This window comes from Papilio machaon, chromosome 1, assembly GCF_912999745.1.
Source record: "Papilio machaon chromosome 1, ilPapMach1.1, whole genome shotgun sequence".
Taxonomy (NCBI): domain Eukaryota; kingdom Metazoa; phylum Arthropoda; class Insecta; order Lepidoptera; family Papilionidae; genus Papilio; species Papilio machaon.
Genome location: NC_059986.1, coordinates 9093623 through 9112762, shown reverse-complemented (window position 1 = coordinate 9112762; position 19140 = coordinate 9093623). Strand labels below are relative to the sequence as shown.

At 34.5% G+C, this 19140-nt stretch overlaps 1 protein-coding gene across 1 annotated transcript in view; it reads left to right on the top strand.

Annotated features, from left to right (window-relative positions):
* The window catches only part of LOC106719281 (protein spire), a 112963-nt gene that overhangs the window by 15322 nt on the left and 78501 nt on the right, over positions 1-19140 (top strand). Inside the window, exon 2 of the mRNA XM_045686369.1 lies at positions 18175-18212. Within this exon, the coding sequence (XP_045542325.1) occupies positions 18175-18212 (38 nt within the window). The remainder of the gene's footprint in view (positions 1-18174; positions 18213-19140) is intronic.

Here is a 19140-nt window from a genome sequence, read left to right as displayed (position 1 = left end):
TCGACCGTAAACTTGACGGATCCCCGAACTGAGTATAGGGCCATTCAAACTTTATGGCTTGGAATTTTGGCACGAAATGCTAGGTAGTACTTAATTTTAGGTTTTTGGGATTTGGCAAACGAGGCGTATAATTGCACGCATGGCCGTCTGGCATAACACCCACCTGTTTAGACATGCACTCTCAACTGACCTCCGTGCTTCCATAAAGTTTGAATCTTGTAATATGAGCGAGCATAATTTGTTTTTCTCGTTTAAACGCCGCTATTACAATCATAATTTCTTCGACAAATTATGTTTTCATTCGTGAATTATCGACTTTGTAGCGGCCACTGAACGTGAAACACAAATTCGTTTCTATGAATTAACACAGGGCATTCTATTTTAGTTTCTAATCTATCTTGTTTGGTGTCAGTATTGCTTGCAAGGTTATGAACGTTTGTTCATTCAATGCGGCGGAGTGTACATATCTTAATCAGTAAGAAATTTAAATAGGCCTCCGGGTTCGTTTGTTAATAATTTAAGTACACGTAACCTGCCTGCATGGGACGATGATAATTTTAATGAGATTGGTTTGATTTCGTAATTGCGCCGGGTTGTGCTGGGTTGTGACATAAAAAAAAAACATGTGTAGATAAGTATATAAAAATTGTTATAGTTTATATGCGAAGTTTTGCTACCGGGCATCTTTCTTGTATAAAGAGGCTTCGGAATTATTCCTTATTGTATGCCTCAGGATAATTTTACTTCTGCCATATCTCTAAAGAGAGATTGAAAACTTGGAACATTAATAACTAAGACATTGCAAAGTACTTTGTAGTGCGATGAGTGGTTTATATTTAGTATCAAATTGTGCTACGCTGCAAAATAGCTATTGTGCTCTATGTTTTAAAATGCAATTTTGCATGTTCTTTATGCGGAAATCACACGTCGAGCTGACACCGCGGTTGGTTTTATCACGATTGATTTTCACACTATCTCGTGCGTCACGACAGATTGTCTCCGAACTCAATGGAAACAAACCTGATCCGTTGTCAGAAGATTTGTGGGATAATTTGGAAGTGTTTTATCCAAGTGTAATCGATCAAAATCTTGACATTAGCTTTATTATCTTATATATATAAAAGAAAGTCGTGTTAGTTACACCATTTATAACTCAAGAACGGCTGAATCGATTTGACTGAAAATTGGTGGGCAGGTAGCTTAGAACCAGGAAACGGACATAGGATAATTTTTACCCCGTTTATTATTTTTTACTCCGCGCGGACGGAGTCGCGGGTAAAAGCTAGTTTTTTATAAGATTTGTTTAAAAGTATTTTTGACAATTTTCTGGAATGCACCATTTGTTATTATTCTACGTCATTTTTAATTTAAACTTAAAAGAATTGTTAGTTGTAACAAATTTTTATCTTACACTAGTTAAAATGATTCTGTCTTATTTATTACAATATAATGCATATCATATTGGTAGCATGCATTGCAAGTCGATACACGACAGGGCGGATAAACACGCGCCGCGACGCAATCAGAGCGTGCTCACAAGGCCGCGCACCCTGACCCCTCACACGTATAGAGCTATTAGCACCCCGCGGATCACACGACTTTGGTTACTACAACCTATATGACAAGTCAACAAGCAATGACCATTCCCTATATTACTTAGCCCGTAAATGCTATACAATGTGTAGTATATTATAACTGAATAATTGTGATAAATTAATTAAGAACGGCTCACGTATGATCGTCCGGTGACGGCACCGACTAGTTTCGGACCTGTCGGGAGTCCATTTTAAGGGCGAGTGTTTATTTCGAGAACTTCGCGGTTGCATCGCGTCTCGCACTCAGTGCGTTCTTAATTAATTTATTATTATGTCTCACGAAAGTTAAAACAATTTAATTGAATAATTGTGATGATTATTGTATTAAATACTTACTGTATTGACTTAAAGGTACAGCTAGGAACAGGTACTCCTATTACTTTATGAATATTGGTTTTTTAACCCCACCTTTTAGTTTGTTTCTCCTTCTAAGTTCTAACCTTATACCGTAGGTCTGCGTAACACGTAACACGTACCTGCGTGTTTCTTAGTAGATTAGATGGATCTTCTTTTATGTTCCTGTCCATCTTCTACACAATTTCTAGCATTAGTACTTTTTTGGCAGATAATATGTTCGTTGTTGGGGTCTCTTAATTTCTTTGGATAGGTTTCTACGATACATTAAGATTCTATTGTAGAATTTTGTAAGCCGAGCTCATACACAATGCTCCGGTTAGACTTCTGATTTAATAAGTGGTTTAAAGTTATGAATATTTCTTGTCTATGTTTTAGTAGATGCTATCGCTTCACTAAGCATCGACCATAAGTCTTAATTGCGAGCAGTACACACAATGGGGCAGGTTGTCGAGGTTGTTAGCTGCAATGCATCGCCTGTAGCAACATAAAGTATCACAATGGGCTCCTTTCTCGTAAGTGGGTCGTGGGTGTCGGCCGGCCTTGGATGCGGTGGGTGGACAGTAGAATTCATGTGATCAATGCTTGTTACCAACTGGTAACTGTTATGTAGTAACTGTTTTGTAGCGAATACTCTTTACTGATATTAGGGATTATATCTGCCTCTAGTCACCAGATACATGTTGATTATGGACATTACTGATCTTGTTACTTTGTGACCAATGAAAGGCTTCAAGTGTTAATTTTTATCTTCACATATTAAATTTTTTGTCCAAATCACCTTCGATCACAATCGATGTATGCAGCATGTAGAAGATGCAGGTAGAATGGCGCGTAGCTACAGCGTGCGGCCGGTAAACTAGCCGCGTACTGTGGTAATTCGATGTTCTAACAATCCGCCGACCGCACGGTGATGGTTACGCGCAGCCACTTTAGTAACTTAATTTTTTTTTGCTTAATAATACGAAGGGAAATATAAAAGTTATTGAACGGCATTTTCTTTAAGTGACTAACTAAAGCCATCATTTTTGTTGTATTAATGCTTAAAATAAAAAACTTAATGAGTAGAATACTTTACACGATACGAATTTATTCAGCTAATCAATGAACCTTGGTTAAATTGTTGTAAATGTGCTTTTTATACAAGCTTCTTTAATTTCGATTATCATTATGGCTAAACCTTGGTTTTTCAAACTAAGATTACTTTATGAGTAATATTGTCTTATGTGTTTAATGCATTCGTAATTTTTGCTTTTTTCTTGAGTTTTTGTTAAGGCGTACTTAGTGATTCCCACGTAAAGGATAATACGGTAATTTTGTATAAAATACACGCAGTTTCAATAATGTTTATCGGCAGTGACCGATTTATTGTTATAACTCAAAGCTTAATCTTTACTTCCTTATTTGTAACTAGATTCCAGGTTACCGTAGCGTTGCTTAGAAAAGCTGATTATACAATAAATTTATTACATCCTGTAATACGGATATGGATTTCATAAATGTAACTTATGCGTAATTTCACGCACGTTTATGTTTAATCTGTGAAGAGTTTTTAATATTTTTTTAACTTTTTAACTTTAAATACGAAACCGGACCCTTGTAATATTCTGGGGAAAAATACGAAAATATTGAAACGGACATAATCGGGAATATGTTACTTACTACCCAAGAATTACCATTTAATGGTTATTAAGTCTTATGGGACCAATAATGGCTTTGAGTGAGGCATAGTTACATAGTTTCAATTATCATGTCTTACCATATCTCTATCAACGGATCTGACAGTGAACTTGTGTGGCGACACCTCGTAGCATCTGTTGTCGCGAGTCGTGAAGCCACATCAATCGCCGCCGCTCGGGCGCTTTTTGCCGCCGAACCAATCGGCCGTGAAATCTCCATGGCGCTGTATTTACGCCGCGCTCGAGCGGCACGCATGCGGGCTGTCTATGCAAAGCTTTGCTCTCCACTGACGAAATACATGTACAAAAATTTATATCTTTACTTCTGTTTTTAAAATTGAATGAGAGGAATGTTTTTACAACAGTGGAAACCCACGGTTACATTCTAAGACTCCCTAATATGATAATTTGCAATAGTTTAGTTCAAAACTATTTATTTTACAGTGTAATATTTTCTCGAAATGTATAAACTTACTGTCTAATCAGTGTTTTCTATTTTTGACAGCCCTGATTGATTCAAAGAGTTGAGATTGAGACCTTGACTATTTTGTCTACGTAAGTCGTAACGCATCAGTAACTGTGAAGTCAACACTGATAACAGCTTAACATAACATTAGATAATTCAACCTTGATAATGTCATCGTATTCAAAATTAGATTGAACACAAAGTACAGTTAGGAAAATGGATTTATGATAAATGTTAACATTTAAGTTAAAACTGAGTCGCTATTGAAGTTTAACTTCAATTGTTTCATTAAATACCTTTTTTTTTAAATCAGATAAGTTATTTTACATGTCGTATAAATCTAAAGACTTAGGAGGATATAAAATCTTGGATAATGCTTTAAAATAGATAAAAAAGTAGTAGGGAAATGTGGTTAAAACGAATATTGGATTGGAGACAGTATTTTAAAAACCTCTTTCCATTTTATCGAGATTGTAAACTGTTTTCAAAGCTAGACCACAGTCTGATGCAACACGTCTATAACTGTGCTTTAATTCAAAGATATATCAGATTGTGCTTATTGTAAGCGCAAAGTTTACGACGTTTTGACAGTCGTTAATTATTCGATATCCCAAACGGGTGATAGCCTCAATTAGCGGTTGTAATTCTCGTTCCACTTGTGTTACTTTCCATTGAAGAGGCCTCGAGTGGAGGCTATAACGGTAAGCCGCTTTGTCTTTTAGATAAATCGTGGCTCTCGATGCGCCGAAGCCAGCCCTTCGTTATATTACGACCGCCCGCCAAACATAACGGTATCGATAATGAAACTCTTTATTATTTAAGCTATCGATTCTATATTCGTATTCGATTTCTTATTCACCAGTGCAATCGAATTGGAATTTATGATAGTCTTCGCATAATTTTTTCCCTTCAGTTTAAATGTTGTTATTGTGACAGATTGTCTCAGACGGTTACTGCTTTCAGTGTAAGATGCAAAAAAATGACATTTGAGAATAATGAACCGTATGTTTGTTTCACACGGTTATCATATAAATCTTAAACAAGAGCATCCCGCCGTCGGAATTGAGCCCTCGTGAAGCGTCAGCGTCTCGAGAGGGCTGTAAATCATGTCTGCACCGGACTACTTTATCATTAATTCATCCTTATAATTTACAATTGAGTTTATCCGTCTCGGAACTTCGTTAAGGACTTTATAAAGCATGTAAAGAATCTTTGTTATAGTCTCCACACTAATACTAAATGCATTTCTTCATTAACGTCCTCTTGTCTGAACTGTGATATTAGGTAGTGGTCTTTTACTAATAGTTTTATAGTGGTTAAAGAGCCTCATAAATTAACAAATCTATGGTTACATTATTATCTATCAGGCCCTTTTTTTTTTTTTTTTTGGTATCGGGGGGGAAATCTTCGAAAGATACCCTGCCTTCTGGGGGGAAGACAGGGTTATGTGGGATTTGACCCACTAAAACCCCCTCGGTGGCCAGCCTCGAGTGCAATCAGAGAAGGTTCCGGGATCTCCGAAGAATATCAGGCCCTGCAGATTTTATATAGCTATGTCATATGAATAAGCAAAAATAACGTGTTAGTCTCATTGCAATCGCACTTACGGCCAAGAATTTTGTTTTAATTTATTTGTAAATGCGTCTTCCATTAGCCGGCGATCTTCAGTCCGGCTGTCAGATAAGCCAAGTCGCGACAGATTGCGCGAGCTTTATAATTACACAGCGATCGCCACGGCCGATCGCCTCAATGTCAATGTCGACTTTTCTGCGATTAAGACATGGCCATCATGGTTAAAGATTCCAAGTGTAAATTAGAGCAAATTGATTTCACATTTTTTTTTTACAAAATTCTGCTCTGAAAAGTTGGCTTACTATGCACTTTTGTTATTTGTACCTTTATTATGTACTGTACTGTACTTAAATTTTTATTATTATTAAAAGGATTTTTATAAATATATAAGGAGATAGTTCTATTAAGAGGTTGTGTAAAACTAATACATTTTCTCGTTTTATTGCTTGTTTTGATTATATGGTTTTACATGATTATTTTATGATTGCATCGTAAGTGTATCTTTAGTGCTGTGCTGTCTATAATTTGCGTTCATTAGATTTCACGTAGCTTAGTATCGTTTCGCTGGATAATCATTAATGCTAGTCGCTTCGATGTGATTGTTTAAACATATTACATCTGTGAAAGTTTAAGTGATTATTTTTACTCTGTTTTACTCGTTTCCTTAAAACTATGTTCTTCTACCATCGTTTAAAATAAGTGAAATCAATTTATCCATCAAGTTATTATTCAATTACAATCAACCAGTTAAAAGTTGTCAACACATTTTTAACAAAATAGTATTAGTATAGCTATATTATCCTAGTACATTTAAATCGTTACTTTTTCTAAACCAAAAAGGTTAAGGTCGTCAAAATAATGTACGGATATTAAGTTTGTTGCGTTTTGGACACGCTTTCAAACCCACTCGGCCTGGTTAGGCAGCCGGTGGGTCTCGCGTTGCACCCACGTCTTTGAGGAGTACGACTGGTTCAAAACACTTGAGTGGATTGCACTTGACACTGTTTTATGATATTGCGATACTCGATTGATAATTTTAAAGTATAGTAGTATATTGTTTACGTCAACGATGACGTTTATGTATGTGATAGCATTATAAAGGTTATTGAATACCTTGAGATTATAATAGGAATGATATATTGTTTTTATTGACACAAAGGATTAGTAACGTCAAATCAACGCTTGTAAGCACTGAACTTGCAGCTATCCTTTCCGTAACTCTGAAGCTTTTAGCATCACAAGTGTTTGAAGAGAAAATGTTTAAGGAGTTTTAGTATACGGTTTTTTTTAAAGTATCTGTGAGATAATAAAAAATCCAAGATATTAATCAATGTGGCTGGTATCTTGAGTCATTTTAACGAGCAGATGCAGGGTGCTATCAGTCCCGTGGCGCGGAACGCCCTCGCCTGCGAAAGTTCCCATGGGACTCAGGTGCCATTGTGTCCGCTCTGATGCATTATGTATTCCACTATTGTTATTTAGCTCTAATGTTTGGACGCGCAGGTAACATGCCGATTTTAATTTATGAGTATTTTCTCTTATGTCGTCATTTATTTACTTTTCTACAAGCTTAGTAGGCATTTTGAAAGCAATGAAATTGTTAACTTTTTTTTAATATTACAAGGTGGCAAACGAGTAAGTGGCCACAGGAACTTAGTTTATCATCCATGTAAAACTGTACTTAATAATAATAATTATGTAATACAAGGCATGGTAATAAATAATAGTGTCAGAAAAGCTATCTCAGATGATGCGAGCGGTGTTTTTTTGCTGTTGTAGAACAAATTCGACTGACAATGCGTACCACCTGCGGATTTTGAATTAAGTATCAAAGAGTGATGTCATTGCCTTTCCCGCCAATTCACGTCACGTTCCGTTCTACGCTATCGAATCGCATGTCATCTGCTATTTTACAATTATAAAAAGTAACTGTTTTATTTTATCGCGCTGTTTCACAACTGATGTACGTTAAAAAGAGTGATATTAGATTAATAAACTTTTTAAGTTTTAACAACAGCTTAATTTCGTATTCGGCCAGATTATAATGATTTCCGACAATATCTTCTTTTATCAATTGCTTCTTTTGTCTTTGCTTCCTCAATGATTCTACTACTTATAAATTAATTTAAATCGACAGGCATAAAAATGGACAAATTTAATTATACTATAAGCATTATACGTTTTCTCTCTAGAACAGAGATGACTGTAATTAGGTGGTCTGTACTTTTTTTACAATTAAGCGCTATCAACGAGTTTCTCCTAGACATGCTTCCGACTCATTAAAGCAAAGGAACTGAGCTAACAGTATTCAGGACGCCTTTCATCGCACACATCTCTTTTCTTATTTTCACCACCTACAAAAAAATTACACTTCAATTATAAAATCTGATAATTTTTTGGCACTACGGTTGAGTTTTTTTAATTCTCATTGAGGTCGTCTGTGTTTTGGTTTAATGTTGGTAGTACTGATATTCGAATGTTCATTAAAGTTGACCAACTACAAGAAATGTGAACTCACTTTGGAAGAAAGTGCGCCGATAATTATCTTTATTTTCGGTGTATGTTTTGGGTTTCGTATTTTGTATGTAATATATGGTACGTGTACGCCGGATTCCAGAGATAAAGTCTCTAAAGATATTCATGGGATTTTAATTAAATACCGACGTAATTATTTAATTTAAAATTTTCCTTATCATCTCCTTATTTCTTTTTTTCAGACGCTCTGAATACGAATAAGCTTTTTCTCGTTCTTCAGAAAAATTTTGCAACTTTCCAATTTCATTATTAATATTTCTATACTTCAGAACTGCCACAACTACACTACTTTATTTGGTTAATTTAAATGCTTGCAATAATTTATAGTTAAAATGTTTCTATCCGAATAGTATCTTGCAAATAGCTATTAAATATACGGTGTATGTCGAGGAATGTTAGATGCAACAATGTAAGACGTTGCTTATTAAATTACAGAGATGTTTGTCTTAACGCTCGGTCCGGCTTTAATTGATCGGTTGTAAAATTCAAGCCATACATTAACGTAAATAACGACAAGTATATGAACATTTGTAGGAACATTTATATTGCAAAGCCCTGTCATACAGAACTTGTTAGTCGCAAAGTTCATTAACATCTTATTGAGAGTTCAATGCATTCAAATATTGATTTTCATTGAAAAAAAAATTAATTTTATTTCAATATTGGTATTTGATGAAAAATTTAAGAAGGTTTAATTATGTACCAGTTCTTTAAAAGAATGGATACAAATCATGGGAAGTTATATTTTTCGTAGGCATACGAAATACAACAGACCATCAATGCACTCATTTATGCCATAGCGCCTGCTGAAACTTGAATCCGATTATGTAAAATCCTTCTACGTGCCGATTACGCTACGATAATCCTATCATTGAACTACATTACTCCATAGTAGTAGTTACGTCAACTAATCCTAATCCATTTCTACTACATCTCCTAAATTTAGAAATACAATTAATTATAAAAATTCAAACATTTTTTGTTGGTTATTTTTATTTTAACCTCCTTAACTCAATTAGGTATCACCTCAAAATGTCCATCATCACAACTTTCTAAAAATATAATATTTCTGTTTACGTATTGATTACCTGACACTATTTAATAGCTTGTACATTTTATAAGGCAGACGACTTGTAATACCTACAAAATTTATTACTATCTTTACTCATGTGATTTTTATTGCGTTCAACTTTTTGGGTCACACATATATTTCATGAAATATAAGCCTATACACATCGTATAGTTAAGATTTTTATAGGTATCTTTCTGGTCTGCAAAACTTGCCACAGTGTTTTGTGTGCTACTGAAATGATTTCTTACTTCGTCCCCGGGTACGCCAATGGTTTTTATATAAAATCTGCTATTATGTTGGTATATCCTACCTCTGAAGCAGAGATATATTTTAATTTTCTGTTACCGTTAACTGTAGATGTCATTTCTATGTGAGCACTTGTAAATATCGTAGTTTATGCGACAAAGTCCACATCGTAAAGTTAAAAATAAAAGCTTACATTCCGTAGCAGGCTGGCTCCCGCTCGTTTATTACATTGCAAGCAATCACCGTGCGATCAGCGGACGTCTCGGTGAAATTACATATTTTTTATCTATTCCCCCGCTATTGTCCGTACGCTCCAAAAATGTTTGAATTGATCGCATCTGAAATTATGACCCACGGCTCGCATCTCGCCTTAATGGGTGAAACTGTACGTACACAAGTTTGTGTGATTTACTACACCAAATCATTTTGCTTTCTATAAGTTCAAAACAACTCTTTGTGATCGTCCGTGAGTACTTAGTGTCGGGTTATTTATTATATTCAATTACATGTTCCGTGTTCATGTTTATCTGAGTAATGTTGTCTTAAATTTTTTAGTATGGTTAAAAGTCGTGGTCATAGATGATCAATCGATGGTTTTTGACATGATATATCAAATGACTTGTGTGGATACTATGTTTTGAAATATATTCAGGTTAGTGGATCAGAACTATGCTCGAGTAATTCTACAACTTTGAGTAATGCTACAGCCATGAACAAATCATAAAAGTCTTAAATTTTTTTCGTAAAATGTTAACTGAAGTCTGCAACTTGCAACTGTCTGCATCGAGCGGTATCGTGGAAGCGCATGTCTCCCTTCGACAACGGCGCTGACCCCAAGTTAATGATAAAATTGCAACTTTCTAAACGTTTATTAAACCTCATTTAATATTATTTTTTATCAACAACGTTCAATCGTCGTGACGCGATCTTTTACTCGGCCGATCTCACTTTCACGATATGTCCTTATTAGAGTTCCGATATTGTTCGGTTTTCGATTTCGTTCCTCGGCTCAATAGTGTTCAATAAAGTGTTTTGTTCTGACGTTTTATGATTCAATTATCGATTCGTCTTTTCTTGTTCGATTTGATCTATTGAGGTTTGCATTAGGTCTGTGCATGACATATTATAAATATGAGAAGTTCGATTACTTTTTACAAGCTAAATAACGCTCAAAGCAGAATTATCATCGTAAGCAGACCGTGTCTATTGCATAAAGTTAAATGGATGGTGTTATTCATTTTTTCACTAGACTAATGACGCCGCGTTATCATTGCTATATCTCAATATATCACAGATTAGATACGCGCATGTAATTCTGCCGAATAACACCGTCCATACATCATACATACATCTGTTTCGGTTGCACAACTCTTGATATATTAGACGAATTGTACACCGTATTATACTTGTAAATAATACAATGATTGAATCGCTATGCATTTATTCTTTTGTTGTGCAACATTATGCATTAATGAAGCGACATAGCGGAATGCATTTTTGTAGCCTGAAATGAGTCTTAATGGGTGTCTAACATTTAGACTACATTATAAAACTGCTTGAACAAGCTTTCTGGTTTTCATATCTAGCGTTGTTGTTCCCTTCTGAATATTTAAATAACAAGTCCAATAGAATGGCTATTTCATTATTCGTTTTCGGCGTTTAGAAAATGAGGCGCGCACGATTGCCCAGGGCGACTGTAATCTGTGACTTCTCTCGCATGAGCAAGTGACCCTAGTTTGTGTAAGCGACGAGAACAGTCCGGCTGTGGGATCCACAATCATTACTAAATGACATCAGTTGAAATTGGACGTTCCGTTACTAAATCATAACAGACTTTAAATTGCTTAGTTTCTTCATCTTGTCGTAGATTTCTCAGTAACATCATTAAAATTGCATTGTCTTAACCAATACTAAGCAATAAACATCCTCATATGGAATAGGGAGGTATAAGAGATTTATTTTTGTTACCGTGAATAGTGTGAAGTGAACCTCTTTCCTGTTTTACGTAATAAATCATTGTTTTAAACTATATTTTGAAAGGCAGACAACTCTTGGTTTTGGTTTGATGCCACTAGATTTGTCAGTGATCCACTAACTATCGGTTTGTGTTAAATCGTCCGTAATTATCTTTACTGCTCAAACGCAAAAGGCATTAAGATTCTGAACATAATACGTTAACTGAAATCTTACAATTTTACAAATGGACTAACCTCTCAATCAGCTGACTTCAAGCACTACATTAGCTGACCGAGCTTTCCTGCAAAACGTTAGAAAGCATTCGCCCCGCGGCGGCCTATATTCAGTGCTCGACGCTCTGTCACATAACCATTAACTTTCGAAGCTTCTCCTAAGAGCGGAAGCCTGTAGAAATTATGATCTCCACGGTACATGAATCAGGGTTGTCTCACTTTATTTTATTGAAGAATTTTCTAAATGATTTTACGAAAAATTTTCGGCATTCCAAAATCTGATTCTTTATTACAGTTCAATATTTTCTCAGTTGAATAATATCTTACTTAAGTGCGATTAGATTTTATTTTTGTTTAAATAGCGGTATTTTTTAATGTTAATGCGTTGATTATAATCGATAACACGTGGTTTCGACTAATTTTATGAGTACGTTGTTTTATGATAACGAAATTAAATTGGTCTATTTTTATGTTGTTATATTTAGGTTATAAACAACATTTTAGTTATCGGATACCAATAGGCTAACCGTTAATTTAATATATTAAAAAAAGGTTTATATTTTATCTGTGGCTTAGAATGCAGCAGCAATTAACTGATAACGGCAGATGTCATAATTGTGATAATGTGTCGGTCATAAGTGTTGTAATGTGTCGCGGAACGGCGGGAAATTGTGCTTTATAAATTCTACAACTACAAAATGGCGGGAATTGTGAACTTTCTTTATAATGATTTCCTCGTTCTTTTACTTTTTTATCAAAAAATATTAAATTTTCAAACCTTAGTATAACATTTCTAGGCATTAATTTCACAAAATAATCTACTATGATTATGACGTGTAATAAGTTGTACGTAACTTGATCATTTAATTAATTATTATAGTCGTTAATATAGATAAAAACCTAGTAGTCACAGGAACGTTTTTTTTACTTATGATTTTTTGAAATTTTCCACTGTTTTTGCATAATACAGTTGTATGAGCATGAACATAGTGTTTTTCTAAAATCAATGTGCGATTAGTGTGAAGGTCGTTAGAACGGCCTTGCCCCGTCAGCGCCCGCGCAGTCTTATCTTATCACAATCGCGCAGCCTGTGCTCACTTCGGCTTCGGCTTGCAAAACACTGTCCCCGTAATTAGTTGGTTAATGTTTTGAATATATCAGAATATCAAATATTTTTTTTTAATTGGAAAACGGCAAACGAGCATGTCACTTGGAGCTTACATTGTTATGTTTTGAATCTACTGGATTGTTCAGTTGTGATATTTAAGTTTTTACCTTTTTGTATGAAAAACTAAACTTTGTCAAGCTAATTAATGTTCTCTTTGTTTTGCACTCAAAATTCAAAAGTTTTATGAATCTTGTAACTTCTTCTTTAACTTCTTACTAATGCTATTAATGCAAATGTTTGTATGTATGAAAGAATGGATGTTTCTTAGAAGGTATCTCCAGAACAGCTGCATGGATATCAATGAAAGTTGGCATAGATGTAGGGCATGGTCTGGAAGAACATCTAGGCTACCTATAATCCCGGAAATGTGTACAGTTTCAGTTAATTTATATATTCACTCGATGAATCCGCAATGGTTCAACACATCTATTTGAAATTTGACACAGATATAGAACATAGTCTTTAGTAACACTTGGGACACTTTTTAAATTCTGCGTAGATGAAGTCGCGGTCAAAAAGCTGGTATTATATATCCCCTATATATATAATGAAATCCCTTTTCTAAATAATTAATACACCTTAAGCGCGTTAGATGAGCTTTAGTTTAGCTATTAGTTGAAAATTCGTAGCTAAAGCTCGTTAGGTGAACTTTACTTCAGCAGTAAGTTGATCGTTAGTAAGGAAACAGTGACACGTGACTGCACTCCGACGACAATACAGTTTGTTTTTGACACGTTCACGTCGCGCGCCAAACAATCGTTGCTTACGTCTACGATGGCGGGAAACGTAAATATTTTCCCGCCACAAATTCAACTGTAATATGAAACTGTAATTGTATTGTAATAGAATGTAATATGAGAATGAAATGATTTATTGTTCTCCATTTGTATTGTTTAAAAAATAGTGTAATATTAAGTAAATTGATGAATAAAAATTGAAAATACACATGGTAAATATTAGGAAACTAGTCGTTAGAGATTAAATATTGATAAGTAAAAGCTCATATTATCTACTTCATAGTGTTTATCTTCAAAATGTTTCACTTTTCTGTTTTACATTACATTAGGGATTCGTTTCAGTATACCTAGATTACTTCTACAACTAATCAACTAATTGTTTGACTTTTCTACTACATTTGAAATTATATGTTTTGACTGTTACAAATTGCAAACGCTTTTTGTTTAAGATTACACAGCTTACAAAACTGATGTTGCAAAATAGCTTGTGCACACAACTGTACACGGCAGATACGAGGCAGCTTGATAAGCTATCACCAAGGCGATGCTTTGAAATATAGTGTGTTTGTTGCTGACTGTATTTACCTTAGCTATGGAGAGAGAAGAAAACTGTTGGATGTTTTATGTCCTACGTCGACCAATGTATTAATCAAATTATCAATATTTTACTTATATGTTCAATGCAAGTCGCGTTGGTTATTCTAAGAGTTTGACTACACTTTTCTCTGTTTTTTTTTTACAGATAGATTGTTTTTTGTACATGACAACCGACTGTAATCTTGCTTAAAAACGAAGTTATATATTGTCTTAGACTTTCTGTTAGTCACTGTGACTTCCGTAATTGATAAATACAATGTATATGTTTCTTTGATAGCAAGTTTTTGCAATAAAACTTGTTTCTGTTGCTAAAAAAGAACCTTCCCCATTTGAATAAATTTTAAAACCGGATTCGAATCGTGCGTTATTGCCAATTGGTTGTTGACTTTTGTTTTCTTATTAACTTAACCTTTACTAATAAATAAATGGGTATCTAAACTACTAGAGAAAAAAGTAAATTAAAACAGATTCATCAATTAAATACTTATAATATTTTACATTTTGTTTTTTTTTTTTCATTGAACCTGGTTAAGCGAGAGTCCGAGGGACAGTAATATCTTTCTTCACTTGTAAAGGTTTCTTTCTTACCAGAGTTTTTCGAATATGGATATCATCCGTCGGGACCGGACAATGACTCTCGCTTATAGAGTTTTTCTCTGTTCCAGTTCTAGCTTATCAAAGGACTGTATTTGGTAAATAATAACGAATATGCTACGCCCATAGTATATTATCGATGTCTGTATTTACTCACTTCCGCAGAATGTGCTGGATGATATTTCATACATTTGTTGATAAAATGTGAGTGTAAAATATACTGATGACCGCAGACTGGACGAAACATATATAAAGTGGATAAACCGCCAACAAAGGCAGGCCACGTGCTTTGTGACATTGTTGATGTGCTGATACGTTTTTGTTCCATTGAATATGGACTTTTTATACAAATTATATTATATAACGTACATTAAATAATATTTAGCTTATTCTTTTAAGTTATTTTTGGCTCTAGGACCACTTATTGCATTAAAATTTTTGTTCACTATTTTATTTGTTAATTAAAAAAAATGGCCGAAACTTTGTGAGTCATAAATTTTGATAATGTCAATGTAAATACGAGATATAAAAATGTTTCAGTTCAATTAGTTACTTATGAATAGTAAATAATGTAACCGAATACAGCGACGTTTTGGTCGCAAATATCGCGTCATAAAATAGTGTACATGTGGGCTTTTAAACAATTCGTTCAACTGATAATTACGTCAATTAAATTCATTTTGTTTTATACTATGATATATTTTCAATGTTAAAGTGCACAACATTTTAGTTTTAAAGGTTTAAATTGTTTTTTTCTCTCGATTTAAAGTAATATTTCCCAGATATTATATGAACAAACTAACCAATGGTATAGACTTCTACATCCAAGTATCGATGTACTACTTTTACTAATATACTGTTCGTAAGAAACGGGATTCTTACCACGATTAGGCTGTTTGAGGTCCCGATATTTCGGCACAGTTGGATGCGCCATGATCACGGGTTGACTGAATATCGGGAGCTCAAACAGCCTAATCGTGGTAAGAATCCCATTTCTTGCGAACAGTATATTAGTAAAAACCACGAAAGTCTGAAGTTATTTTTACATTTATTGTCATGCTTGTTCTTAACAAAACTGTCACATCAATAATTTGTACTAGTGTTTTGACAGTGAAAACTTGTACGAGTTTATACAAAGTCTAAAGTCTTTCAAACATTAACATTTTATAACACATTCTAAACACTATTTAATGCGTCCAAGCTATTTCTGAAACGACCCACATCGAGATACGATGTGACGCGTGATATAATATTTAACACGCAAAGGTTTCGAGATAATGGGGTGCAGTGACCCGCTGTGGTTAAATTAACGGAACGGTATGCGATATTTCGCAAAACCACGCGAAATGTTACGCCGAAGACGTTACATTGCGAATTAGCCGCGCACTTTATGACTGTAACGCGAATATTGTTACTTGTTAACTTGACTGTCAAAGTTACAAGTTACCTTCATCTTGAATTCCCGTACACGCAACCGTTAAGACAGTTTGATGTACGACTGTTTGTCAGTTTTGCAAAATTATTTAAATTCTTGTTAACAGTCACGAATATACACATAAAATATTTTCATTAATTAAGTGCCAATATGTATGTACCTATATGTTAATACATTTGCATTGTTGTAAAACATTTTAATTAACAATTTACGGAAAATTCAATTTTATTGTTCGCTGAAAATTATGAATAAGTCTTAATTTAAGAAACCTAGCGAACTAATTCGAATGCAATATTGTGTGATTTATTACATTGTAATATTTATCTTAATACTTTATAAGAGATGATAATTGTGTTTCTTAATTAAGGCATTAGTGGGCTAATTTGTCTTTTATGTCAACAACAGCGGGATGGGATGAGCCTGTCACGACAGTTGCTGGGGTGAATGCACTTTGTAAATAAAGTCGCCTGTTAAATAATCCCTGTATTTGCATATCCAAATCATTAAGATGCATCCTAAACTGAACTTTATGTGTTGTGACTTAGAATTCCTTTTTTGAAATTACGTCTAACTAGGAATTTCCAAGTTGTTTTTTTTAACAAAAGGACATTCCTACGCTTTGAGCATCTTTACGTAACTTCTAAATATTTGACGAATGAAATAAATTTTTAAGTATGGCGGACTTTAAGATTTTATAGCATAATTTTAAGGGTTTAAAGTTTTCTTCTTTTTTACATAACTGTCGGATGAAAATGAGGCGTCTAAAATACCGGTGAGCGCGCATTAAAATGCAGTAATAACTAAAACAAAACACAAGCGATGCAGTAACGGGCGTGACAGTTCGGATGACTACAGTCTCGCTAAATTACACCGTAGTCATGTGTACAAGCGTAAAATTGTTCACGGGATTGCGAGGTCAATGACCCGATGAAAGGTACGGCCAGGGGCGGCAAACCAATATAGATGTTAAAGTGTTGTTAGAACATCACCGATGTAATGAAGTTCTTTACGTTACTGTAAGTTTGAAACTTGACTAAAATCAATATCTAAAAGTTAAAAAAAAATAGTTTGTCACTATCATTTTTACACATTAATCGTTATTAAGTTGATTTTGTGCCCCAAAAGGTTCAGTACCCCTGCTATTGGTATCGCACGACAATCCTTGTTGACAAGTCTGCGACATGTGTCATGCTTATTCAGACGTCGGGGGCCTATTTACATGTCATTCGAAATGGGACGTCGCGTCGACTAAAGGAAATTGTTAAATGCGATGTAATCTTTTTATTCTATGCGATGACGCGATTGAGCAATCGTTTGGAACGATGCAACCGGTGTTTCTCATGTAGATCGAAACGAGAGTGAATTGGGTACCAGTTAGTTACTGTGTTTTGTAGCAACTATATTTTCTTTGTGATTCGGCCGTCCTAGTGAGATAAGAGTACTCGCAAATTAAATGTACTATAATGTAATATGCTCACCACACGATTTGTAGACTATGTTTAGAAACATATTTTTTTGTTATTGGAGGACTTTAACTTTATCCAAAAACTTTATCATCTCAGAGTATTAAACAATACAGAGAGTACAGTTCACTCTCACACTTAAGGTTATACAAATTCAATTATCTCGAACAATAATTGGGAATCACTTTGTTTCGGCTCTTGTGGAAACAATAACAGAGGTCACTTCTATAATCAAATGTCATGCCTACTACTGCTATTTCAATAAAACGTATCTATGGAATTACTTACTTAAATACTCGTATGTATTACTTTCCAATTATTTATGCTGCTAAAATAGACACGTTTATGTATCTTATTTTTTAGATATTGGAAAGAAGTTTATAATATTTTGAACAGTTTTCATGTCATTAGTACTTTTATAATCTGTGGATTATGTGACATATATCTAATTTATTACCCTGTTCTGTTACAGATGACAGCAGCAGAGAGGAAGTCACGTCAGAGCAGCAGGTACGCACGTTTTTGTCGTATTATCATTAACTTAAATTACTTTATTAAAGTGCAAAAACATAACACTAATGCCGCGACGTGTGGTCGCGGACTTTGTCGGCTGTTCTTTGAAAAGTGATTAGTACTTACTGCTTTTTCTTGACAACAGCAGCATATATTTGTTACAATTTAATACTCTACATTCAGATACATTGAATAAAGACAAGACCAAAGCAACGGTTAGCTGTCCAGTCGTGAAATACGAACAGGAAAATTGTAACACCGCGGCACACTTCCATTTGATTTATTATCCCCAACCTGCCGTGAAGAGTATCCAAGGTTCTAAGGGCGGTCGTTGTTTGCTATGCAATTATACCAACAGTGTACTTGCCACATATTAGATACGGACAGAGATATCGCGAGCCCTGCGTATCACTGGCCTAATTAAGGAGTTATCTGATGCTTTGTGGAGATAGTGTGACTGTTCTGTTAGTTGAGATAATTTCTTATATGGCCTTCAATAAACTGTATTGTGTCGTGCAATCCTATATTATATTACTTTAAAATAGAGAAAATAATATTGATATTGAAAACTAAATTACTGTTGACAGTTCTATAGTGTATGTTTAGGGGATATGCACTAAAAGGCGCCTTTACTTACCATTAAATGAGTCTGTGTAGTGCCGTTAAGTTTAATTTCGTTTGTGCAGTCATCTAAACCGCTATAAACAAAATTAACGATCTCGCAGTGCTAATGCCAAATGCATGTGTTAATTACTCCGGTTGCGTTGGCTGTAAACATAAACGGTTCCTTGTTAATTTCGATATGTGTTTATTTTAAAACGAATTCATTTACAATTTATTACCTAACATAATTTTTCCTCGGACTATAAACAAAACTTATTTCTAGTTTTGATTTAAGTGCTCGGTAAACGGTAATTTTTTTTTG